The following is a 25263-nucleotide window of genomic DNA, read 5'->3' on the forward strand; positions in this document are numbered from 1 at the left end:
GATTGTAGAGCTAGATATTATCATAGTGTTGAATCCAATCTGTCCCTAGTTTATAACTATTTCTAAAACGACAAGAGATGGTAAAAGGCAACCAACCCTCTTTATTGCCTAACTACTTCAAGTATTCCAAAAGGTCTCAATAATAATGAGCCCACAAGCAATATGGGCTGCACTTTTAGCCATCATCATATAGCTTTGTGAGACTATAAATTTGTTGATTATATCCACAGACTACTTCATTCTCACTTGTGGAAGCTTTGGAAAAGAACAAAAAGAAAATGTATAGCAAATTAGTCCTTCCTGGCTTTATTAAGGCCACCATAGGAAGAAAAAGTTTCACAAGAGAAACACTAGTGCATGAGTCCAGTAAGAGTAACCGGTGTGCCATTTTCCCAGCCAGTAGTGTCAGCTTGGTAGCCAAAACTCTAGTTCAAAAGCCCAGAAAAAGTGTTAGTAAAGATGGCACTCTTATTCGAGAGTCCGGGAAGAGTAACAAGTGTGTGATTTTCTCAGCCAACAATAATAATGTCAGCTTGGTAGCCAAAAGTTTGGAAAGAAAAGACCATGATTGGTACATGTTCTTCTTCTCTATAATACTTCTCTCATTTTTGTACTTGAAGGCCAATAATAGTGTTTTTGTAGGGTTAATGATTTGGTTTCTTATGGTATTTTTCTCATGCAGGTTTGTTCAGTCAACAGTTCCAAGTGATTTGATCATCCAAGTTGGTGATTCAAGCTTTCATTTGCACAAGGTGGGCTCACAAACTATTCACACTTTAAGTTTATAAAAGACACTTGTTTTTCTTTGTCTGACACAAGCCTGGCGAAACAGTTATTAAAAGAGAAATCAGGATCCGGATTCTAAATTCCGACAGATATTGAAGTCATAATTTTATTGAATTTCAGAAATATACTGGCATGCTTTTATTGCTTTTTTAAAAAAAAAAAAGAAAGAAACAAAGTCATAGGATGACACAAGTTGTCAAGATTTTAAAAGCATTCAAATAAAAGTCTTCCAGATCTTATTTTATTTTTGAAAAAAAAACTTGTTTTTCTCTGTTATTAGTAGAAAAGTGCACAAGATTCAACTATTTGGACATGAATCCTTTTAAAATTTGTGTGGTTGATTTGACTATGAGCCGTAAAGATTTTAGAAAAGTTAAAAACTATTTTTCTGAATTTTTTAAAAATTTAGATATCGATCTGACTCAAACACATTTTTTTTGGAAGAAGATATAGAAACAAATTAATAAACATAGTCAAATACTCAAAAATTCGAAAGAGAAAAAAAAAGTTAAAATGCATTGATCAGCACACCCTTTTAACAAAATTAATATTTTACCATGTAGGAGAGATAATAACGGGAAGAATAAATCGTAAAAAAGAAATTAAAAAACATATATACCCTAATTTTGAATAAATTGATTTATATAAATGAAAAAGAAAAGAAATGATGTAAAAATGAAAAATAAAAATTATAAACAATTAATAGTATATAAGGTAATTTCCCTTAAAAATATTAAATTGTAAAAAAATATTGTGTATGTTTATATTTATTTGATATTTTTAATATGTTCTTTACTTAGTAATATATACAAACCACTTTAATTATAGAGTTCATATCAATCAAACATTATAATATTTTACATTTTAAAATAATTTCAATCTACAATTTATCAAATATAAATGAATGCTTTAGCAGATTTTTCCGAGTGGATCTACCTGTAATACTAACCACCTAATCTAAATTTTTTACGCTCATCAGAAATATAATAAGTTTTAAATGAATAAAATGACATACCAGATTTTAGGTCCTACAAATACTGATATATATTTACCACTTTTGATTTTCAGCTCCCTGTGGTCTCAAGAAGTGGATATTTGAATAAAGTGATTTTTGATAGAAGTAATAATAATGGGGCCAGAGACAAAAGCCTCAAGATACCCATAGGCATAGACAATCTTCCAGGAGGAGCCAAAACTTTTGAGTTAGTCGTAAAGTTTTGTTATGGGTGGGAAGTTGATATTACATGTGCCAATATTGCTCCCCTATATTGTGCTGCCCAGTTCTTGGATATGAGTGATGATCTTGAACAAGGCAACCTCATATCCAAAACTGAGGCATTTCTAAGCTTTTCGATATTTTCGTCATGGAAAGACACCTTTATAATTTTGAAAAGCTGTGAAAATCTTTCTTCGTTGGCCAAAGAGCTGCAAATTGTTAAGAGATGCTCAGAGTCCATTGCTTTGAAGGCCTGCACAAACCTTAAAGACTTAAGTTCTGGAGAAGATGGTCCGCATTGCTTTCATCATCTTCCAATATTAAAACTTGAGAATAAGGAAGTTGACCATTGGTGGTTTGAAGATGTCTCTTCACTTAGAATAGATCATTTCATTGAGGTAATTCAGTCCATAAAAAGTAAAGGGATGAAGCCAAAGCTTGTTGGATCATGTATAGCTCACTGGACCACTAAATGGCTCTCCAGTAGTGTCAATCTCAGTGAGCTTGATGACACTACGTACCCCAATCCCAAAAACATGACTACTTATCATTTACAAAGAGTCACAATAGAGTGTCTGATTAGAGTACTTCCAACTGAGGAAAACTCAGTTTCTTGTAACTTTCTACTTCACCTTCTTAAGGCAGGTTTGGCATTGCAGATCAGCTCGGAGTTGTTGAAAATGCTCGAACGACGAATAGCGCCTTTGTTGGAGCTCTGTCGCGCTCCAGATCTTCTGGTTAAGAACTATGGAGACAGTGACAATAATAATAATGTCCATGATGTTGGCATTGTTAATAAGGTGGTGGAAGCTTATGCTTCTCTTCATCAGATCAATCGCAAGAAGAAAATACTAGTAGTTGGGAGGTTAGTGGATGACTATCTTACACTAGTAGCAAGAGAAGAGAAACTTCATGTCAAGAGTTTCCAGTCACTTGTGGAAGCTTTGCCAAAAGAAGCTCGGTTTTGTGATGACAATCTCTATAGAGCCACTGACTTGTATCTCAAGGTATTATTCTATTTCTGTTGTTATTATATAAAGAATTTTTAACTTAATATAATAACTTAATTGTTACCGTTTATAGAATGTATATAGAATTGATTGCCAATTTTTAGAGACTAAATTGTCAAACAAAAACTAACTCGAGAGGGTATTTATGCTAAAACCCCCCAATTATAAATGCATATATACATCAAGAGGTGAATTATTGTTTAACTCATTGTGTCATAATATATAACTCAATGTGATGTGATTTGCAGGCACATCCTGGGTTAACAGAAGATGAAAGAACAAGTTTATGCAGATTCTTGGAATACCATAGATTATCACAAGATGTTCGAGAACAAGTTATTAAGAACAACCGTTTGCCACTGAAAATTGCAACTAGATTTATGCTTCTAGAGCAAGTGAGCATGACAAGGTCAATGGCAAGTAGTAATAATAATACTACTATCAAGACTCATGCATTTGTTAGAGCAAATAATCGAAGCTTGGGGAAAGAGAAATGTTGGAAGAATTGCCAAAAGGAAATAAGAAAAATGACCAAAGATTTGGAGACCATGAATGCACAACTCAATGATCTTCAAGTCTGTAAATTAAAGATTCAAAGACAAATGTTGAGATGTCTTAATATTTGAAGATTTTATTAGTGAATGTGAATAGAGTTGGGTTTTGGGTTTTGGGTTTTGGTTACTATGCCTTGTAAGACAAATTTGGCTCTTTAATATTAGAAAGGTCTTAACATGTTTATGTTCACTACAGTGCTTTGTTTTAGCTTGCATCTTCTATGTATATAAAATTTATATGTATGCAATATATATTTATCTTAAATTTTATATTTAGTTTTAAACTATTCAACTACATTTTTTCTTTCTTTCTTTAGTTTGATCATTATTCTCTTCACTCTAAAACATTTTTTTTTGTTAATTTAATGGGATGGATTGATATTTGTGACACATTAGTGTATATATTTTGTATAAATTAAGTGTCTCGATCATTGCTCTTACTCAATATAATAATACTATTATATTGTCTAAATCGAGATCGTTAGGAATATTTAACCCCCACCGTCTCATTATGCTGTCGTTTTTTGTTTTACTCAGTATGTCGTTTATTAGATATATTGTCGTTTCCAAGTGATTGTCTTGTCTAATATCCCACGATTTGTTTTCCTTTGTTCTTGTCAGAAAGAAAAGCGATGAATCCGGAGCCGGAGGCCGAGGTGGAGGTGGAGCCGGAGCCGGGACCGGGGACGGAGGTAGAGATTAGGAGAACAAGCAGCAGCAACTCTCGGACTCCGGAGGAATCGAGTCCTTGCCCAATCTGCCTCGGACCCATTCTTCAAGAATCATTCCTTGATAAATGTTTCCGTATGTCTTCAACTATTTATATACACACACACACACACACATATATATATATATATACGTATAGAACAGATAATTGAGGTTTTCAATTCTTATTCTGCAGATAAGTTCTGTTACAAGTGCATTATGCAATGGACTAAAGTGGTTTCTGGCAAGCACTCTTACAAGCTAGCTTCTGTAAAGTGTCCTCTCTGCAAGGTTCACCTTTATATATATCTCTACATCAATTTCAGAAAATTCGGAAAGAAAAATAAGAAAAGTTGACAAATATTTTTCAACTACTATGATTTCCCTTGATTTTGCATTGATTACAGACTACGAACATTTTCTGTGATCGGTTTAATGGATTCTGTAATTTGTAGGTGGAAAATTTTTCTATAATACATGGATTTGTTGGAAGTTCTTTTCAACAGTATTACATTAATCAGAATTTTGAATATGGGTATATTGCTATGTTTTCCTTTTCTTGAGTTTTGCATCTCTGTTGTGAGATTCATTTGCTTACTTATGTATTTTTATGCAGCTTTGTCTTATCAAAAGCTCACAAGTACAGATTACAGTGCTATTACACCGAACCAGGTATTCTACTCTATCTCATCATTAGAAACCAAAGTATAAAAAAAAATGAATGAGAGGAAGAAAGCATTCTAATTCGAGAAGGAATTTTTTGTATTCCTAGTCTTTGACACAAGAAAAGGAATTTTCCACAACCTTTTCTTGTGTCGAAATAATAATCTTCCTTGATTCCGATTGTTAAAGATTCCTATTCGTCTTGATTCATTGGTTACCTTGTTTTGTTTGCCTTAATGTACATCCTCTAGCTAGTACCTAACTTTGTTGTGTTTAATCAGGGCTTTTGAGTGACATTTTTAGTGTGTCACGCTATTGGAAATCACGCAAGTATCTTCAGTCAAACCAATGGCTCCACAGTTGGTTGAGAAGGGAAATTCAAATCCTTATGCAGGTCTCTGAGTTAGTGAGCGAAATGATGATAGTTCATATGCATCCTTTGTTTCTCACTAGCATTTTATACGGTGTGGATTTGACCAATTCTTCACGAGTCATCATGGCTGAATTGCTCTTTTTTCTAGCTGTAGGAGGAAGATGTTGACATCGTTGTACACCACATACATGGCGTGATCGATTCATTTCAGACGAAGTACTATTTGATTTATATGTGTCTTAAATTGTTAAAAGTGTGTGCTTATCATGAATGAAAATTGGATGATGTTGATACACTGCCTTTACCCTTTTAAATCCTGGATTTCTTTAGGAGTAAGCAACAACCGCAAGGAAACACGCCAGAAGCCAAAAGTGAAGAGTTCCGATCATTGATATCTGATGCAGCTAGGCCTTTCTTAGCAGCAAGAACCGATCGCTTTGTTAGTGAAGTGGAATTGTTTCTTGCTTCAGGTTTGAACATTGAAGCCTACGATGCTGTTTGCAAGCAGCGGTTAGGTTGGAGTGCACCGGGGGAAACTAGTGAGAGTACTCAAGGAGAAGTTGAACTGAGAACTGTAATTCCGTATTTGTATACCTTTGATGAGGACTCTGATGGAACTGATTGAAAGTTTCATCTGCTTATGTAGCAATTCAAGTTTTTTTTTTTTTTTTCAATATGATATAGTTGATATTTGTTGTCCCAGATTATTACAATGTAATAATGTCTTTGTTTATTGTCATCTTGTTCTCAATTTCATATTTTGATCTGACTTATCATATTAGCATGGTGTTAAACCATCACTTACATAAAATTTTAAAATGATAAAATGACTTGATCATTTTTCTGTAAAAGAATCTTTCTGTTTGAGTTTGAGTTACACCAAGTCACTTACTGTTGGAGTAATCCTTATATAATTGGCAAATGACGTGTGTTGTTAAGAGATCATTAAACAACTTTTCTTTTCTGTTACGTTTTTTGCCTTGTCAGTTATAACAGATTTTTAGTCAGTTAAAACAGAACTGATTTTTCCTTTCAGCACGTGAAAGAACTGGAGCTGCAGCTATATATATCCAGGAGTTTCATTAGGTGAGGGAGACAAGAAATTCAGAAGTTTTGAGAGGCTTAGAAAAGAGAGAAAGAGAGAACAAAGGTTAATTTTCTTTGTACATTGTTGAGTGTGTGAGAGTTTACTGTGGTGTAAACTAAGTGCTCATTTTTTGAGTTGTACAGAGTGTTCAAGAACCTTTGGAGAGGAAGAAGGGTTGCTTTGTATTGTAACATTGATTTATTATAGTGGAGAAGTGCTCGGACTGGATGTAGGCCTTATTTTAAGGCTGAACCAGTATAAATCTCTCTGTGTGATTCCTTTTCTTCCCCCTTTCTTATTGTTGTTCTCTAAGTGTTTGTGTTTTAGTATACTTTTCTGTGTATATTTGTTCTTGGTTTGTTTTGCAGGTGAATCTTGGAGCTTTGGGGTCGTGGATTGCTTTACCACGACACTTACACTATACTCTGTTTCTCTCTCATAATTGTGCAAGTGTAAAAAGGTTAAATTTTTAGGTGACTTTTGTTCTTGTGGATAGGAACTATTGTGTTTTACCATTGAAGATATGCAGGCTAAAATAATGTCCACAAGTTTTTCTAAATATTTAAGAACTGGCCAACATTCTATATTCCTGCTTTGCCCTTTTAACTTTGATGCATACAATAAAGGAACACCCGTCACTAATTTAAAGTAAAGGGATAATGTTGTCATTCCGTGACTAAATTAGATTATAAGCTAAAGCGGGTGATGTGTTCTTGCGCCTTATGAAGCTCAGCTAGTCAAAGTAAAGTCAGTATAACTTTCAGGTTAACGTGTTGATAAGCTTTACTCCGGTGGCAGTGGCAGATATGGCTACAGACTCCGACAATGGAGCTTTCATGGATAAATTTCTTCTGCAACCAGACTCTTCAGATAATCAACTTCCCCTCCATGCCCTCACTTTTGCTGTCAAAGACATGTGAGTCCCTCTGTACTAGCAATTCTTACGTTTTATCTAATCTGATGGGTACAATTGTGTACATGAAATTCAAGTGTTGGTGTTTCAGTTTCATCTGCATTCTTTTGACTCTCAAGGGATATATAATATATATATTTTAAATGGGCTTTTGGCTGCGTAATTCTCATTATTTGATTCTTCAACTTGCAACTTGGAAGCAGATTTGATGTGGATGGACATGTAACTGGATTTGGAAATCCTGATTGGGCACGGACTCACCCAGCTGCCACTTCAACGGCACCTACAGTTTTGGCTATCTTACGAGCTGGAGCCACATGTGTTGGTAAAACTGTCATGGATGAAATGGCATACAGGTTGGTATATTGTCGTGTGTGTATTCAATCACAACTACATGGTTTTTGAAAACAATTATGATTTTTAGGAAATTAAAATCGGTTACCGGTATATCCTTAGTTTTTTTTTAAAAAAAAATCTTATGTTGAACATAGCTATGGCACACTTGAAGCCAAAAATGATAAGGAACTCAGATTTTGATGTGTATTTGATAGTAACATAATGCAATGCCCAATTATTTTGGCAGTATAAATGGAGAAAACAAGCATTATGGAACTCCAAGAAATCCAAGTGCACCAGATAGAGTGCCTGGAGGATCTTCTAGTGGATCTGCTGTTGCAGTTGGTGCAGGCCTTGTAGATTTCTGCTTAGGTGGATAATTCTTAATTATAAATCTTTTTTTTTCTTGATTAACTTAGGTTTTTATTTTTTTTTATATATTTGGATCGAAATTTCTGTCACAGGAACTGACACTGGAGGAAGTGTAAGAGTCCCTGCATCTTATTGTGGAATTTTTGGGTTCAGGCCTTCGCATGATGTCATTTCTAGTTCTGGAGTTATCCCTATGGCACAAAGTTTTGATACAGTTGGTAAGGAATGGATAGGTTCTATTTACACGTGCAATGTACAGCCCGGTCCGAATGATTTCTCTATTTTTTAAATGTGATGAACAATTCTTTGAGCAACACTATTTTTTATGACACCAACTTCTGGTTTAGGATGGTTTGCTAGGGATCATGAGCTTTTGAATAGAGTCGGACGTGTATTACTGCAATTTCCACAAGTAGATCCAATCAGACCCTCCCCCTCCCAGTTGATCATTGCAGAAGATTGTTTCCAGCTTTCAACTACTCCAGGCAATCAAATCGTAGAAGGTCTTGTTAAATCAGTAGAAATGTTATTTGGGGGTAAGTTAATTTGTTTTAAGTGATATAATTTCGGCCTTGTTTGTCTTTGTTTTGCTCCATTTGCGATATTGACACATCTATATTATTGGATACAACTCAACTGTTTAGAGTGGCCAACGTTGTTAGAGAGAGAATAGGTTTGTTTTATATGTAACATGGAAATTATATGCTATGATAAGGTTGGGTCATCAGAAGTGTAATATAGGTGTGAATTTTCTTTATCTAAAAACCATCTTTCAGAGAGTGAGATGTTATTTATTTTTACTAATGCAGGCCATCTTATAAAATATGCTAACCTTGGGAACTATGTCAAGGGAAAAGTTCCAAGCTTGAAAAGTTTTGTTAGTAAAATAAATGCAGAAGAACAAGAGTATAACATACCATCTTTGGCTGCCTTATCAAGTGCAATGCGTTTGCTTCAAAGGTGCCGATTGTTATACTGGATTCAATCGATTTTAGTGATAAATTTAACTTCAGGACTTTTCTAAGCAAAATCTTTGTCTGCTTAGGTATGAATTCAAGAACAACCATGGTGAATGGGTCAAAGCTATCAAGCCTGATTTAGGTCCTGGGATATCAGAACGTGTATACGAAGCTCTTGAGGCAACGGATGAAAACATTGATGTCTGTCGCTCTGTGAAGACCGAAATACGTGCAGCTCTTACTGAACTTCTTGGGGTACTCTCATTTCTCTCTCTCATCTTTGCATTTTGGAACACCAAAAATATCACCCTTGAAATTGTTTTCGACAATCTTATGTTTAGAAATCAAGTAGCATTGATCTTGTAATTCGTTTTGATAACTAACATGGAATAAACAGACCTTTCTGCCAAGACCATTGGCCATGAATCTAATTTGTCTAATAGTGATGCATACTAGGATTCAAATGGAAGAATATGAACCTTGCATTCTCCTTTCCTTTCGCTTTGCTCTTGCAAGCAGCTCATAGCGAAATCAAGCAGACTGTTATTTTTAACTCATAAGTTGTATATACCACTAATTTGGATTACTTCCAGGATTTTGGTGTCCTTGCCATTCCTACAGTTCCCGGACCACCACCAAAACTACAGACACCTGCAAGCACGCTGGAAGTGTTTCGTGCAAGAGCGTTTAGCTTGCTATCCATAGCTGGAGTATCCGGGTTTTGCCAGGTTTTCTTTCTCTCTTTTTCTTGCTGTTTCTTTTCAAGTATACAAATGTCTAAAATGTTCAACACATTACAACCTTTTTCCCATCCCAATCATGGATTTTCATGGGAAATCCAGAATCTCATGACTTCATTTCTGTACCTAATATAGGTGAGCATACCACTTGGGAAGTATGATAACCTTCCTGTGTCAGTTTCCTTAGTGGCAAAGCATGGCTCAGATGGGTTCCTACTCAATCTTGTTGAAACCATTTATCAAACTCTCAGAGAACAAATTGGATTGTCAACAGAATGAGACTTTGTCTCTGCTTTCTTTTCTGAAAAATGCTAGGTCCACATAATACTACTATTATTTTCTTCTTTTTGAACCTTATTCACTCGAAGTCTTTAACTATGACTAAATACCATGAATATTTAGCTGTAGTTCCTCAGATGACTGCTGCTGTCAAGTAATTTATATACATAATTGGAGTAATTATACTAAATACCCCCCATTTTTTATTTTATGCTGAATCATTTACTATTTGGCCTCCAAAAATTTGTACTTTAAAAAATCATTTCAAATTAAAAAAATTAGTTCCAATAAACTCGTTTTTCCTTAATCTTAGAAGTTGATAACTAGCATTAGCATAAACTTACATTTTAAAAAGTTTTACTTATAAACTAAACTGATTCAGGACAAAAGGACTTCATTGATACTAAATTCGAATTTGGTAATTTATTGTAGTATTTGTTTTCAAGAGGACCAACATATTGAATGAAAATTTGCTAAAAAGATCATTATAATGAGTTGTTTTATTTTGCTTGGAAAAATTAGATTCATTCAAAGATGACAACTTTTTAATAGCAAAACAAAGATGACAACTTTAGTTATTATTATTTAGGATTTTCTTCCTTGCCCCAATATTGAATTTCGTTTTTCCTTAAAAAAAAATATTGAATTTCGTTCAAACTCCATTACATTACTAAACCCAACGCCTCAACATGTTCGCGTGCACAACACGCTTGCCATCTTCTTTTTCCACGTCACATTCACCGAATTAAAGAAAGAAAGAAAAAACAGTTTACAATTTCTTCTTCTTCTTCGTCATCGTCTTATTCTCGTCGAGCACATAATGTAAATCTGCAATTTTTTTGGTCGATTATCGCTTCAATTTTAACCGTCGCCGCCCAAGGTGACATTCACGCGCCGAGAATCACCGCGTGAGGAAAAACAAAAAACAGAATCTGTACATATATTTATATATTATTATTTTAATGGCCATTGTTTTTCTCCGGCAACTTAGTTGAGTCGCTGCCCAATCATGACTTGTTGTGAGTCAGCCATTATTTTGTTTGTTCACATTCCAGCACACTGTTTATGATTTGTAGTGTAAAATTATAAAAATAGCTTCTTTTTTATATACTTGTTGTTATGTAATGTCCGAAGCCGAAGAAACCATAATCAAGATCAGAGTCAAAGTCAAAAGTAGGGTGTAGTATTACAGTACTAGTATAATGGAAGTGAAAGCTAGAGCTCCCGGGAAAATCATTCTTTCCGGTGAACATGCGGTGGTTCATGGATCCACGGCCGTCGCTGCCTCCATTAATCTCTACACCTATGTCACTCTTCGCTTTCCGACTCCTGCTGGTAATCTACTCACCTTTCTCTCCCTCTTTCTATATATTTTGTTTGATTTGGATTTGGGCGATTTTGGTGGAGCTGAATTTAGACAAGTTCAAGATCTGGGATTTGTTTGGAATGATAATTGAAACATTCCCTTTTGAGATTAGAGTTAAAAGCATCTATCTTTTCATGTCTTTCGCATTTTTGGCTGCAATATCTTGTGTTTCTTTATATTAAGAATTAATAATAATAAGTAAGATGATTCTCAGAAAGGTGTCAGCGCCTTGTGAGAATGGTATTGAAAATTTGTGAAATTAGCTATTTAGCTGCAGAATCAATGGCTTCTCTGTTCTTTTCTTTATCTTGCCTCATCTTTATTTTGGAGATGTAACAGTTTCTTCAAGGGTTGACTTCCATTATGTAATTAGATCAGAAAGCATATATTCGCATTTCATTTCAATTTAGAGGTGGCTAGAAGATTTTGCTGGCCAAAAGTTTAATGGTCATGTAGTTATAGTCGATCTTCAATACTTGAATAAAGGAGAATAGTATGCACCAAAAATATATGGAAGCTGTGTAGCAACCCATTGTCTAATTTCTTGTCTACCTCAATAAGAGAACGATTACCAAAAAAGTCACATAATTGTATTCCCCCAGTAACAAATGTTGTTCATTTCGGTTTGAGCTTGTTGATGGTTTCTTATTGACGATTTGTTTTCATTTCATATGTAGACAATGATGATTCCTTGAAACTCCAACTTAAGGATTTGGCATTAGAGTTTTCATGGCCAATTGGTAAAATCAAAGATGCACTGTCTCAGTTGGACATTCCTAATCCATCAACACCAACCTCTTGCTCAATAGATGCAATGAAATCGATTGCAGCTCTAGTTGATGAACAAAATATCCCAGAGGCAAAGATTTTTCTTGCTTCTGGTGTATCAGCTTTTCTTTGGCTGTATACATCTATCCAAGGGTATAAGTCCATCAGTTTCATTTGTGTTGCCGATTTTTTTTTTTTTTTTTTTTGTGGTTTGAAATTTGATTTTTGGCTTTTATTATTTTGTCAGATTCAAGCCTGCTACAGTGGTTGTTACATCAGAGCTTCCTCTAGGTTCTGGTTTGGGCTCCTCTGCTGCACTTAGTGTTGCATTTGCGGCTGTTTTGCTTGCCTTTTCGGACATGGTAAACTTAGATTTGAACCACCAAGGATGGTTAATGTATGCGGATGAAGAACTTGAACTACTAAACAAATGGGCTTTTGAAGGTGAAAAGATCATCCATGGAAGGCCATCTGGCATTGACAATACAGTGAGCACTTATGGTATGTTTATCTATGAGCCACACCTTCTATAAAATTTTGTTGCTTTTGCTTTTTCTTTCCCTGTGTTAACTTACATCTGGATAGGGAATATGAATCATTTATGTACTAAAGTTTCTTGATTGGTTACTTGTGAAAATATAGTCTCATCAACATATGACAGATAAAAACTACGTATAGCTAGCAGGTAGAAACTTGTGAAAAAATACCTGCAATTTGAAACAAAAAGAAGAACGAGAAGCGTACTTTTATTTGGTGGATGCAAAGTTCTTTCTTTCGTATTTGTCACATGCAGGACAATCCATATGGATGATCACATTATGATGCCTTGTGCAACAGGTAATATGATCCAGTTCAGGTCTGGTAATTTGGTTCGCATGAAGTCCAATTTGCCACTCAAAATGCTCATCACAAACACAAAAGTTGGAAGGAACACTAAGGCCCTAGTAGCTGGTGTCTCAGAGAGAACCTTGAGGCACCCAGATGCCATGAATTTGGTCTTTAATGCTGTAGATTCTATTAGCAAGGAACTATCTGCTATTATTCAGTCTCCTATTGGTGACGACCTGTCTGTGACCCAAAAGGAGGAGAAGATAGAAGAGTTGATGGAAATGAACCAAGGGTTGCTCCAAAGCATGGGGGTCAGTCATTCTTCAATAGAAACTGTTCTCCGAACAACATTGAAATACAAGTTGGCTTCCAAGTTGACAGGAGCTGGTGGTGGAGGCTGCGTTTTGACACTACTACCGAACTGTATCCTCTTTTGCTTATAGTATATTTTCATGGCTCATAATTCTCTGTTATGTTTACCTTGCTTATAGTATATTTTCACAGCTAATTTTTTGGATACTAACGGCTTATTTGATAAGGATTATACCTAAGACTTATTTGATTAGAAGTAAGGGCTTGTTTTCCGAAGTAAAAACAGAAAATGAAAAGATTGACATGCAAAGCCTAGGTAGTTTTGATATGTATTCTTGGTATATCAGTATCTTGTTTTTCACCTTAACACGTGAATCAGTGCTATCAGGAAAGGTTGTTGAGATAGTGATGAATGAGCTTGAGTCGTGCGGATTCCAGTGCTTCACTGCTGGAATTGGAGGGAACGGTGTTGAGATTTACTTGGGTGGTTCCTCCTGATTTTTTAGGTGGAGTATGTTCAGAGTTTCACCGGCTACTAATAATTTAAGCTGCGCAATTTACTGCTGTTTGTCTCTGCTATCTGAGTTGTATGTACATTAGTCATTTTGTTGCTTTCGATTTGAATTTAGGTTAGTGGAACACCATTTTTATGGTTGGCTGGCTATCTGCTTCATAACTAATTTAAACAATTGTTTAACCTTTAGGCTTTGCCTAATGATTTTTGGGTTCAGCTTCGTGTTTTATGATTCATTGTAAGAGCACGAAGCTGAACAAGTAGCATAAAGGGATGATTACATATTGTGTACTATGTTTGGTTGAACAGAATGGAGGTCTCATCTTGTCTGCAATATTAAAATATTTGGGTATTCACAATTATTACTAATATGAAAATATTTATGAACTCTTTGAGCCAAACTTTAATAACTACCTTTCCTTCATTTATTTCCTTTTTACTACATCATATACTTTGTATTTTTACATATATATTTCACAGCAACCGAGACATGTTTACGTACGTACAAGGTTGAGACATGTTTACGTAAGTACAAGGTTTACAAGCTTTACAGATGACTCGCTACTTTCACCCAAAGACTCGTTACACACCGGCATAAGATAGTGACTGTGAAGGAGGTCCCTCAACCATTCACTATAGCTCCGCCTGCCATAAAAACAATCAAACAATGGAAAAGATCAAATGGTTATAAACAAGACAACAATGGGCGCACTAAAAACATATTTCGCACATGCATTTTTGGTCTTGTAAATCTCTGTTTGTTTACTATTACTAGTAACTCACCATTAGGGTGGAGGACTTGACCGGTCATATAAGAGGAGCAGTGGTTACAGGCAAGGAACACATACGAGGGTGCAACCTCAAAAGGCTGGCCAGCTCGCTTCATGGGCACTTCCGAGCCAAACTTAGCTGTCTCGTCCTCACTGAAAGAGGCTGGAACCAATGGCGTCCATATTGGTCCGGGAGCTACGCCATTAACGCGTATTCCTTTGTTTACAAGCTGGAGAGCAAGTCCTCTGGTGAACGCAAGAATGGCTCCTTTCGTGGCTGTGTAGTCCAGCAGCTCTGAATTTCCCAGGTATGCTACTACAGATGTCGTGTTGATTATGGCACTCCCTTCCTTCATGTGCTTCAAAACACAGCTACCATTGTAAACAAATCATCAATAGTTAGTGCACTTCTGAGTTAAAATCACTTATGAAAAACGAGCTCCTAATCTAGTTTACCTGGTCAAGAAGAAATGGGAGAAAATATTAGTCCTGAAAACCCTCTCAAGTCTTTCGTCATCAATCTCGTCTAGAGAGCTCGTCCTGTACTGCTCGGCAGCGTTGTTGACTAGAATATCAATCCGGCCATAGGCATTCACCACTTCATCCACCACTCTCTTGCAATTCACGTTGAACCCCAGATCAGCTGCAACCGCTATGGGGTCTTTGGCATCTGGGGTCTTTGATTCTTTGAGTATACTTAAAGTGTCTTGAGCGTCTTTGTCTTCATGACCCTTCACGTATGTGAAGGCCACGGTTGCGCCTTCTAGAGCAAAACAGTGGCTCACTGCTCGGCCAATCCCAGAGTCTCCACCTGTAACCAACGCTATCTTTCCCTACATGAATTCCCATCATACTTAGTCCCATTAATACATGAATATAGTCGACATAAAAGCTGTAACAAATGAATTTAGCTCTAAAAAAAAGTTAAACAACGTACTTGGAGCTTGTTAGAAGGCTGATAATGAGGGCTTGAGAACTGAGGGGTAGGGTCCATAACATGCTCTTTGCCTGGCTGTGTTTCTTGCTTCTGAGGAGGGAATTGCTTCTGCCCATCAGAGGCCATTCTTTGAACTACTCTTGGAGTACTCTTTGAATTTGAGGTCCTATGATGATTTCTAGGGAGCCAAGTGAGAGCTCTAGATGGTTCTCTTGAAGACAATACCAACCTAGTGAAACATATAAATAGGGAGTTCTAATAGTAGTGGTGATAGTGATCTATTGTGAATTTTTATCCTAGTTAAGGATTGAGTTAAATAACCAACTTGAATGGGACAAGCTGTGGTGACATGGCATGAGGAACTGTCCACGTGCTCAGTTGCATGCAGGTGACACATCACTGCAAAGAGAGACTATAACGAACCAGGTTGCCTCCTTGGATCTCTTCTCGATTCATCCACAACCTTTACATCCCAGTTTCCAGTTCCAGCTCTGAGCCAATATTTCATGTATTCCTATCCCTAGATTGTCGGCTTCTGCTTGTGTATGGTGTAAAGACAAGTAAGATATTGGGATTAATGAGCCAAGGTTTAGTTAGAACATTATTATATTAAGACCTGCGGTTATGAGGAAACAACACCAGCTTCCAACTAAGAGAGATTTGACCACATTTACTTTTAGAGTTCATATATTCTCATTCTCTCAACACATTCCCATAGTACCCGCAACGTTTGTCGAAAAGCATTCCTTATCTCTCTGTTTCTATCTGATGTTTTTGATTGGGAAAACCTCTGAACCATGCGGACCACTAGCCAGAATGCAGAGCAACACTGCAGACCCTCATTAGTTTCAACTTTTAATCTCATTGTCATTTTACCTTGAAATCTGTATAGTTAACAGTTTTATTTCCACATTTGAACAGTAATTTTACAATAAGAAAAGAAGTGAATTTATTTCGTTTTCTTGTTTTGATTCTTTTACTAGTTTGGTAGTTGAAACAGAGGTGATGACACCTAATGTTCGGCCAAAACACGAGTTCAGAGTGACAGTATCAGTTAAAAGCGACTACGTTCTGCTATATGGTTTTAACCCGTGCTTTTGTAATCATAGTTGTGAACCAAATGCAGTGGCTAAATCTCACATATTTGCCGAGTAAAAGAATAGCAAACCATACTCAGAAGCTGCTACGTTTATTTTTTTACATTATCATCAGCTCAACCATAGGTACTTGTACAAGTCATCATAGATGGTGAAGCACTATACATTACATATTTAAAAGCTTAGAACTTTGATTATTTGTGGTAATCTAAACCAAAATACTTGAATAATTACATATACGATTCCACAAGGGACAAAAACAGGCAAAAAGCCATTGACAAAGTTCACAAAACTCTTTTCAGCGGTCCACTTCAAGCATTCACCACAGTCCCACCTGCAAAAATCACCAAAAAAAGGATGAGTTGATTCAATCGCAAGGATGAGAACAGTATACAGAGATTGGAAACTCACCATTAGGGTGGAGGACTTGGCCAGTTATGTAAGAGGAGCAGTGGTTGCAGGCAAGGAAGACATACGAGGGTGCAACCTCAACAGGTTGGCCAGCTCGCTTCATAGGCACTTCGGAGCCAAACTTAGCCGTGTGGTCTTCACTGAAAGAGGAAGGAATCAATGGAGTCCATATTGGTCCAGGAGCGACACCATTGACACGTATTCCTCTCTCCACAAGCTGGAGTGCAAGCCCTCTGGTGAAGGCAACTATGGCTCCCTTAGTTGCCGTGTAGTCCAGCAACTTGGCATTACCCTTGTATGCATTAACCGATGTTGTGTTGATTATACAGCTTCCTTCCTTCATGTGCTTCAAAGCATGCCTGTCTAGATCAAATGTTCAATGAAACAATAGCACTAATCTAATGTTGTCTTTTTAAACGAACTTGTCAGCAACTACTCTTACCTGGTTAGGAAAAAGTAGGAGTAGATATTAGTCCTGAAAACTCTCTCAAGCCTTGCCTCATCAATCTCTTCAATAGAGCTGGTTATGTACTGCTCGGCAGCATTGTTGATCAGTATGTCGATCCGTCCGTATGCATTCACCACCTCGTCCACAACCTTCTTGCAATTCTCATCATAACCCAAATCAACTGGGATAGCCATAGGATCCTTGGCGTCCGAGGTCTTCACTTTCTTAATCTCTCGGAGAGTGTCCTGAGCGTCTTTCTCCTCTTGACCCTTCACGTATGTGAAGGCAACGGTTGCTCCCTCTAAAGCAAAGCAGTGGCACACGGCTCGGCCGATCCCGGAATCGCCGCCGCTCACCAGCGCTATCTTCCCCTGCAATGTTTAAGACGTTAGTTAATATATCTCAACCAATGTTGGCTTTAAAATTAATCAGTTTCTTAAATGTATGTATGTATGTCCCATGTAAAAATTGGTTCAAGGATGAGTTGGGATATAAATGATATACTTGGAGCTTATTAGAAGGTTTGTATTCTGGGATTGTGAACTGAGGGTTGGGGTCCATAGCATGCTCTTTTCCTGGCTGAGTTTCTTGCTTCTGGGGAGGGAATTGCTGGCCTTGTGAAGCCATTCTGTCAAAAACTCTAGTGGGACACTTCTGGGGAACGGGGAAATATTTTGGAAAGAGAGAATTCAGGTGGGTAATGGTAGAAGAAGAGGACCAAGAAAAAGCTCTGATTGTCAAGACTCTTGAGGAGAACAATCCTCTATGAAACATATAATGTATTTAAGTAACTTGTGCACTAAGAAAATTTGAACGAGGTATTATGTAGTGAATCGAAATTCGAAAGAGCTTGTAAGGTGGCAAGAGAGTTGGTGTCCACGTGTCATGTTACTATGTTGGAGTGGACACGTACAGTTTTTGCTTCAGATGATGACCGGGTAATAGGGGGCTTCTGGGGTCATCTTATTGAGACTTGGAAGGAGTCTGAGCTTAGCCAATGGAGATCAGATATAGTGAGAAAGAGCCTACTAGAAAACATCACAATTAGTTACTAGTTAAAATCCAAGTTTTCTTTTGCTTTTGTGATTGAAAACAAGAGGCAAAGTTTAAAATTAAGATGAGATAAACCTTCCAAGATGTGTGTTGTTGCATGGTTTGCATGGCAGCCACGTGCCTTGCCATTGCCAGGCACGTTGATACCTGTCAGTTTGTCAATTCATTATTTTCCCTGTTGTCTAAACCAGCACACAAACACTTGGAAACTCCTTCAAAACGCGGTGTCAATTCTAAATGTAAACTAATTCATTAAATAAGCTCTCAATGTCTCTGTTTTCTTTACGTAGCTCCGGATTTTGAATCTCCTTTTGATAACGGTTCACCTTTTCGGCATTGATAACTCCATGGCATCCTCCAAACTTAGCTTTTTCTTCGTGCTTGTTCATGTCTTTCTCTTATACTCCAACTTGGTGCTCAGTAATGGTACTCACTTCTCTCTCTTTCTCATCGTAATTCATATATATATGGGTAGATCGCAGGAAGTAAATGGATGATTATGCATGCAAATCTCAATTTTTCCAGTGTTTGGGGTTTTCTTATCTCCTATGTAAACACAGAAACGCCATATTTTCAAGTGTTGTTTAGTATAATTATAAACAAACTAACCAAAGTAACTTGAATTATAAAAGTTAGGCTTATAATGAAATTTAATCCGTCCATATGAACTTGACATTTTACATCTCTATTTGCATGCAAGTCTGCCAGTTACATTATGCTGTGATAGTCTGTGACCAGCTTTAAGAACAGGACTTATTGACAGTGTTAGGCTTTTCTGAAACTTGTTTCACTAATTTATGTGCAGATGATGAGGACAATCTTCTTCAAGGGATCAACAGTTACAGGCAGTCCGTAAGTTTACCCCAGTTCGAAAAGAATGGCAAAGCAGAGTGCCTTGCTGATAAAATAGCCAGTGAATTAGAGGACCAACCTTGCACCACCATAACCACCGGTTCCACCATTGTCCCCGCCACCCAGACCCAACTGGCCAACTACCCTAAGCTCTTGAACAAGTGTAAAATCGATATGAACACTACATCAGATGGAGTGATACTCCCAGTTTGTGTCCCCAAAATGATCCCAACCCTTGTTCTCACAAACTACACCCATTCTTCCTATGCAAAGTACCTCAACAATTCCAAGTATACTGGGGCTGGTGTGGGTTCTGAGGAGGATTGGATGGTGGTTGTTTTGACCACTAGTACCCCAACAGGAAGCTTTTCGAAGGCTGTGTCTTTAGTTTCCCAGATGGGTTTTGATCATTACTTACTTTCCTTCGTTTTAGGAGGATTATCACTGTTTGTTTGTAGCTGAAGTACACTAAGTTGTGTTTTTTGTCCTTTTTTTTTTTTTTATGTGTTGTGTATCTTTAAGCAGCTTTCATCTCTGTAAATTTTTCTTTTTTAACATCAGAAAAGACATGATTCACTAAAGCTTTCTTCATTTTTTTTCAATTCTTTTTACCAATTTCTGTTTATCTAAGTTGGGTGTAGAGACAATGTTAAAAGTTTAAAAAATTCATCTACAAGAGATGATTTTCCCCCGCTGAAATCCACCTTTCTGATCAAAAGATTGGTACAGTCTGGCATACAATCATATGATGCTTACAACAAATAGTGTAATGAGCAAATGTGGCATATGGAATCAACTCCATTGCCAAGACAACCTAAAGTAAGCAAAGTATTAATAAAGAATATTTAATTTAAGAGCAAAGAAGAAGTCAGTCTTCAAGTACAAGAGGTTTTTTTCCTTCTTATATAAATTGGTCACATATCCAAAGGCTCTCCACACCTCATATCTATCAAACTCAACACATAAACCAAACCAAGGCTCTTCAGATACTTAACAATGGCCTTCTCCAACATGAGCCTGGTTCTTTTTGTACTTGCTTGTACTTTGATCTTGCATTCTCATCCAGTGGTGTGTAATGGTAAAGCTTCTCCTTTTGTCAACACATTATCTTTTTTAATGCTTGTTTTTTTTAGGCTTTAGTGCTCCATTTTGAGATTTATTTAATTCCAATTTGTTTACATATTGTATTAGTTTTTTAACAACTCTTAATTATCTACTATTTATTATGATGTAGTATTTTTTATTTAAATTGCAACATAAATTTCTATTACTTAAGATAATTGTAGTATTTTTAGATTTGTGTTATACACAAATAAATAACCATTTACAATTCATAGTATTTATTTATAATTATATCATTTTGAATTTCATGAAGTAAAATTCTCTATGTTGCATTCCTCCAATCAAGCAACAACTTTATTAAAATAATACATTTATTAATTATATGATATTTATTAAATATGTAAAGTGTCATTTTAATTAATTATATACTATTATTATTTTGACAAAAAAGGATAATTTTAATTAATTATAAATATACCATTTTACACTGACCTGGTCTCCACGCTTTAACTCTGTACACTTGTTATAATTCTATAATCTGTTCTAAAAGTGTCAAAACTCAAATCACTGACAGAGAAAGAAGATGATGTATTCAATGCGATCAACGACTACCGAAAATCGCACAACGTCTCTGTTCTGAATAGGAACAAGCCAGCAGATTGCCTCGCTGACGAAATCGCCGACGATCTCAGCGATCAAGAATGCACCGGTAACGACGCTTTCGCCAAAGATCCATCTAGCACGGTTACCAGGGTCGTCAATTTCCCTAAGCTCGTGAAGAAGTGCAACATCGAAGTAAACTCCACCATGGACGGCATCATTTTGCCGGTCTGCGTCCACAAACTGGTCAAAGATGTAGTCCTCAATAACTTCACCAAGACTTCCTACACGAAGTTCCTCAACGATTCAAAGTACACCGGCGCCGGCGTTGGCTCCGAGAACGACTGGCTCGTTATGATTCTGAGCACCAATGAGCCGAGTGGAAGCTTCTCGGGTGCCACTTCTTTGGTTGCGTTTGGGATGGTTCAATCAATTGTGGTGTCGTTTTTGGGATTGTTTCTTGCTACGTTGTCGTTTTGATTGTCTCCGGGGACTTCTCTATTTTTTAATGTCGTTGGCTGATTGTTTGTGGTTGGTGAATTTTTAATTTTCTTAAGTGTGAAATAATGAATAAATGATTTTGTGATGACATTGGTGAATCATGCTATTTTTTTTTTTTTTTTTTTTACAAGGAAAAGATCTGTTATCATAAATTAAAAGGAAAAATCGCATTTACTTAAGTGTTGTTGGTTAACACTTAAATAAATAGTTTTTAATTTAATTAATTAAAAATTTGATAGTTAAACATAAAATGTGTTTGATAATTTTATTTTTAATTATTATTTTTTTAAATTTTAATTAAAATTTATTAAATTTTGAAAATAGAATTTTTGCACTTTCAAAATTTTTTTAAACAGTTTTCAATTTTTTTTTTTCTTATCTTCTCCAAATCAACACATCATATTGTTAAATTAAAAATAAACGCGTTTATTATTTTTTGTTTTTAAAAACAAAAAACAAAAGTAGTTACCAAACATATTTTTATTTTTTAAAAATAAAGAAACAAAAATAAAATAATATTTCTATTTTTGTGTTTAAAAAATTCAAAAACAAAAATTTTACCAAACGTGTCCTTAGAAAATAATTCTAGGTAGGAGGGTATCTAATTTTTAATATATATTTTTTCCTAATGTATCCAATTTTTACTTAAAATTTATAATAATTGGTATTAATTTCATAATACACCCCAATATGATGTTGGAGTAGCTTATGTCGGAATAGTTGGAAATATAGAAGGTGGCATATGGTAAAAATTTTGTTTTTTTTATTTTTTAAACACAAAAATATAAAAAAAAATTATCTTTTTTTTCTTATTTCAAAAAAATAAAATGTGTTTGATAACCATTTTTTGTTTTTTATTTTTGAAAATAAAAAATGTGTTTGGTGACTTTTATTTTTATTTTTTGTTTAAAAAAATTAAAAATAAAAATGTGTTTGATAATTTATGTTTTTATTTTTAAACGAAAAAATAATATATTTTTGTGACTATTATTATTATTTAAAAAAATGAAAAAATTATTATAAAAAAGATTAAATTAATAATATTTAAATAACCTCAAATCTCAAAACTCATTATCTATCAATAAGATAAATAAAAAAGCATCGGTAAAGACATTCAAATAAAGTTCACTGCTAATAGTACTTTTATTAACGAAAAATGAAAAGCGTCAGAAAAATGAAAATCACCTACAGATCAACGCACTGTGAGAATCGACTCCACGGGCAAAAAGTTCAACATAATACAAACTTTTTCCGACGTGTAAAAAACAAGTATCAACAAATGTAAAAAAAAAAATTAATGTTTGCAAGTAATGAGAATAAGAATAATAATACCTAAACTCAAAGAGCGACATTGGACCACAAATTTGTGTGACAAGATTCAATATATCTATGGTTTGAGAGATATTTTAAGGGCAAAGATTCCTCCTCATGAACCATTCTAACCCTTCCAAACCACAAGCCATTTTCCTTGTTTTTGCTAATGTCATATCACTGATATAATTTTTTTAACTTCACATGTTAATGTAAATGGGTCAGCAAACCCATAATACAAATAAACAATAAGGTAAAATGGAGAAAGTGAGAAAATAGACAATGAAGTAGATATCACCACAAGCGCTTCCTATTAATCAATAAGTTGTTTTTAGTTAATTGTTTGTTTTAGCTGTTAATAGTTTTCTGTTAGAAGTTTGTTATTTAACAAATTCTCTCGGTTGTATTCTTCTCTTGTAAACTCTTTACTATTGAATATCACCTCAGTCTAAAGCTAAGGTTTTTCCCAAATTCTTCTTATGAAACTTTTCTAAAGTTTCCTCATATATTTTCTTTGTTTTCAAGACTCGTTCAAGGAATCCAGAGCCACTGACTAGCGTCCATGGCGAACTCCTCCAACGATCCTCGATTTGATACTAATGGTCCTGATGTTCCAGCAACGGTGACTACTACTTTGGTGACCACTACTCCGATGACTACTAATTCTACTGCCTTTCCAAATCAACCTTGGAATCCTTTCTTGTAATGCCTCAAATTTCCTAATAAGGTTTAGGACCTTGATTAGAAGGCCGGGAGGGCTATAATTTATTTATTATGTGATTAAATGATAATATGCATGTTTAGGTGTATTAAATATGCATGTGAACTCATCTCTGATTAATTGGGTGATTTTCATATTTTGACCATTCCGGGCATATTTGGCATATATGTGATATGTGTGTGGTGCTTTATTATTATTTGGTTATGCTAGGGTTAGTCAGCACAAGATGATCCTAGGAGGTAAGCTAGTGGATTAGTCACAATGGGATTTTTTCTTGACTCGGAGTGAGTCAAGGGGTATTTAGCACATTACTGGGTTATTGGGTAATGGGAATAAATATTTGATGATAAATTTGGGGTTAGTAAGACCAGAGGGAAATTCTGGAGGTTTTGACTATTTTGCCCCCAGGAACGTTTTCGGGACCCCGAGCGTTAGGATTTGTTTGAGGCTACTTAAGCTTGAAGTAACCTTTTAAGAAATAAAAAGACGTTCAGAACATTCTCCCTCCTTCTAAGTTCCATTTTCGTCTCCCGATCGCATTTTCGAATGAAACATGAGTTCTAGGACTCGGATTCAAGCAAGGATCAAGGCATAGCGATCCTAGGAAAGATTAGAAGCTTATTAGTCGGAGCATTTAGTTGGGAACAACTCAATCGGAGGTAATTCAAGTTTTAAGTTTTTAAAGTTTTTTAAGCTTGAATTGGATTTTGTGTTTTGATGAGTTTTTGAATGATTTGAAGCTTGGGTTTTGTTGGTTTTAGATCATGGGGATGTTTGAGAACTTTGATTTTTGAGTTTGGATAGGTTTTTGGAAGGTTTTAAAAGTGGAAAATTAGAGGAAAATGGCTGGTTCGAGGTTGGGTCGCGGCCCTGTTCTTGGGCGCCGCAGCCCAGGCTCGAAGAAGCAGGTGGAGAGTTTTCAAAGAGCTGGGGGCCACGGTGCTTGGATAGGAGGCCGTGGCTGTAACGCCCTGAATAGCCAAGACCGTTACACTGTGTACTCATAAAGGTGCAGGACTTTCTAATCAAGTCATTAGTTTGGAAACGTGTCACTAACCATGTAGGTTCTAAGGTTAAAAAGGTTTTGGTCTCAAAAACTCATTTCATATATTTAAACTGTAGTAAACATGGGATTCCATACAAAACAAAGTTAAAACAAATTTACAGACTCCCAGAAGTACATGAGTAACCACTAGCCATACTAAGGCAAAACAGACGGTCTTTAGGTTCCACGTCCATGCCTAGACCTCAACCGTGGCGGCTGAGCACCTGGCTATGTACTTTCTGCTCGGTGAGCTCTCCAGTCAGGGCTGATCTAACTTGCCATTGCCTTTACCTGCACCACGTAGCACCCGTGAGCCAAGGCCCAGCAAGAAAACATCATAGATATCTCAAACAATGATCACAGACAAATAGCTCAATGAGCATGTATTCTCATCAGATAATTCACAACAGATATTCAGCGTAAACAGTCTGACACAAGATACATTCTATCATGTATAACATTCATATCGCATGATATTCAGGGCCGACGACTTAGGCTGCACCCTCTGTTTAACCCACTGACTCTGGCCTGCTTAAACCAAGCTCAATGCATATTAAGCTGTCATCGGATACCAGTGTCCGAGCCGCTCCCTGTGCGCTGGTGAGACCCTTGGCACCCTTAGGTCGTTGTTACACTAAAATGGCTTACATGGCATAATACCATCTTTTCAA

General features: G+C 36.0%; 8 protein-coding genes across 10 annotated transcripts; 6 read left to right on the plus strand and 2 right to left on the minus strand.

The window, feature by feature from the left end:
• The first annotated feature begins 219 nt into the window (after positions 1–219).
• Positions 220–3756, plus strand: LOC133790896 (root phototropism protein 3-like). Of its 2 annotated transcripts, XM_062228733.1 has the most exons (5): positions 220–571; positions 683–752; positions 1855–2400; positions 2662–3009; positions 3261–3756. In XM_062228733.1, the coding sequence occupies exons 1-5, from the start codon at positions 279–281 to the stop codon at positions 3636–3638; spliced, it is 1635 nt and encodes a 544-aa protein (XP_062084717.1). In that variant the 5' UTR covers positions 220–278; the 3' UTR covers positions 3639–3756. The 2 variants fall into 2 exon arrangements, with proteins under 2 accessions (XP_062084717.1, XP_062084716.1); XM_062228732.1 differs by having other exon boundaries at positions 221–571; positions 1855–3009.
• Positions 3757–4004: 248 nt separating this feature from the next.
• LOC133790900 (uncharacterized) lies at positions 4005–6068 on the plus strand. The gene is made up of 7 exons (XM_062228737.1): positions 4005–4370; positions 4471–4565; positions 4730–4809; positions 4891–4946; positions 5219–5331; positions 5465–5526; positions 5641–6068. Exons 1-7 carry the CDS (start codon positions 4199–4201, stop codon positions 5933–5935), a joined length of 873 nt encoding a protein of 290 aa, XP_062084721.1. The 5' UTR covers positions 4005–4198; the 3' UTR covers positions 5936–6068.
• Positions 6069–7107: 1039 nt separating this feature from the next.
• LOC133790897 (amidase 1) lies at positions 7108–10188 on the plus strand. The gene is made up of 9 exons (XM_062228734.1): positions 7108–7313; positions 7514–7666; positions 7894–8018; positions 8111–8236; positions 8366–8554; positions 8828–8978; positions 9064–9232; positions 9571–9705; positions 9853–10188. Exons 1-9 carry the CDS (start codon positions 7204–7206, stop codon positions 9994–9996), a joined length of 1302 nt encoding a protein of 433 aa, XP_062084718.1. The 5' UTR covers positions 7108–7203; the 3' UTR covers positions 9997–10188.
• LOC133790898 (mevalonate kinase) lies at positions 9571–14095 on the plus strand. 2 transcript variants are annotated; one of them, XM_062228735.1, is made up of 6 exons: positions 9571–9705; positions 11131–11331; positions 12040–12283; positions 12378–12631; positions 12968–13381; positions 13650–14095. In XM_062228735.1, the coding sequence occupies exons 2-6, from the start codon at positions 11199–11201 to the stop codon at positions 13766–13768; spliced, it is 1164 nt and encodes a 387-aa protein (XP_062084719.1). In that variant the 5' UTR covers positions 9571–9705; positions 11131–11198; the 3' UTR covers positions 13769–14095. The 2 variants fall into 2 exon arrangements, with proteins under 2 accessions (XP_062084719.1, XP_062084720.1); XM_062228736.1 differs by lacking the exon at positions 9571–9705 and adding an exon at positions 10330–11015.
• A 311-nt stretch (positions 14096–14406) lies between these two features.
• Positions 14407–15681, minus strand: LOC133790901 (NADPH-dependent aldehyde reductase 1, chloroplastic-like). Its single transcript, XM_062228738.1, has 4 exons — positions 15492–15681; positions 15011–15387; positions 14568–14926; positions 14407–14429 (listed from the first exon to the last, which is right to left on the minus strand). Exons 1-4 carry the CDS (start codon positions 15615–15617, stop codon positions 14407–14409), a joined length of 885 nt encoding a protein of 294 aa, XP_062084722.1. The 5' UTR covers positions 15618–15681.
• Positions 15682–16643: 962 nt separating this feature from the next.
• LOC133790902 (NADPH-dependent aldehyde reductase 1, chloroplastic-like) lies at positions 16644–18331 on the minus strand. The gene is made up of 4 exons (XM_062228739.1): positions 17952–18331; positions 17442–17818; positions 17000–17358; positions 16644–16922 (listed from the first exon to the last, which is right to left on the minus strand). Exons 1-4 carry the CDS (start codon positions 18219–18221, stop codon positions 16900–16902), a joined length of 1029 nt encoding a protein of 342 aa, XP_062084723.1. The 5' UTR covers positions 18222–18331; the 3' UTR covers positions 16644–16899.
• A 484-nt stretch (positions 18332–18815) lies between these two features.
• On the plus strand, positions 18816–20030 carry LOC133790904 (uncharacterized GPI-anchored protein At5g19250). The gene is made up of 2 exons (XM_062228742.1): positions 18816–18926; positions 19306–20030. Exons 1-2 carry the CDS (start codon positions 18848–18850, stop codon positions 19812–19814), a joined length of 588 nt encoding a protein of 195 aa, XP_062084726.1. The 5' UTR covers positions 18816–18847; the 3' UTR covers positions 19815–20030.
• A 242-nt stretch (positions 20031–20272) lies between these two features.
• LOC133790903 (uncharacterized GPI-anchored protein At3g06035-like) lies at positions 20273–21603 on the plus strand. Its single transcript, XM_062228741.1, has 2 exons — positions 20273–20430; positions 20989–21603. Exons 1-2 carry the CDS (start codon positions 20349–20351, stop codon positions 21492–21494), a joined length of 588 nt encoding a protein of 195 aa, XP_062084725.1. The 5' UTR covers positions 20273–20348; the 3' UTR covers positions 21495–21603.
• Positions 21604–25263: the final 3660 nt, after the last annotated feature.

Source organism: Humulus lupulus, chromosome 7, assembly GCF_963169125.1.
Source record: "Humulus lupulus chromosome 7, drHumLupu1.1, whole genome shotgun sequence".
Classification (NCBI taxonomy): Eukaryota; Viridiplantae; Streptophyta; class Magnoliopsida; order Rosales; family Cannabaceae; genus Humulus; species Humulus lupulus.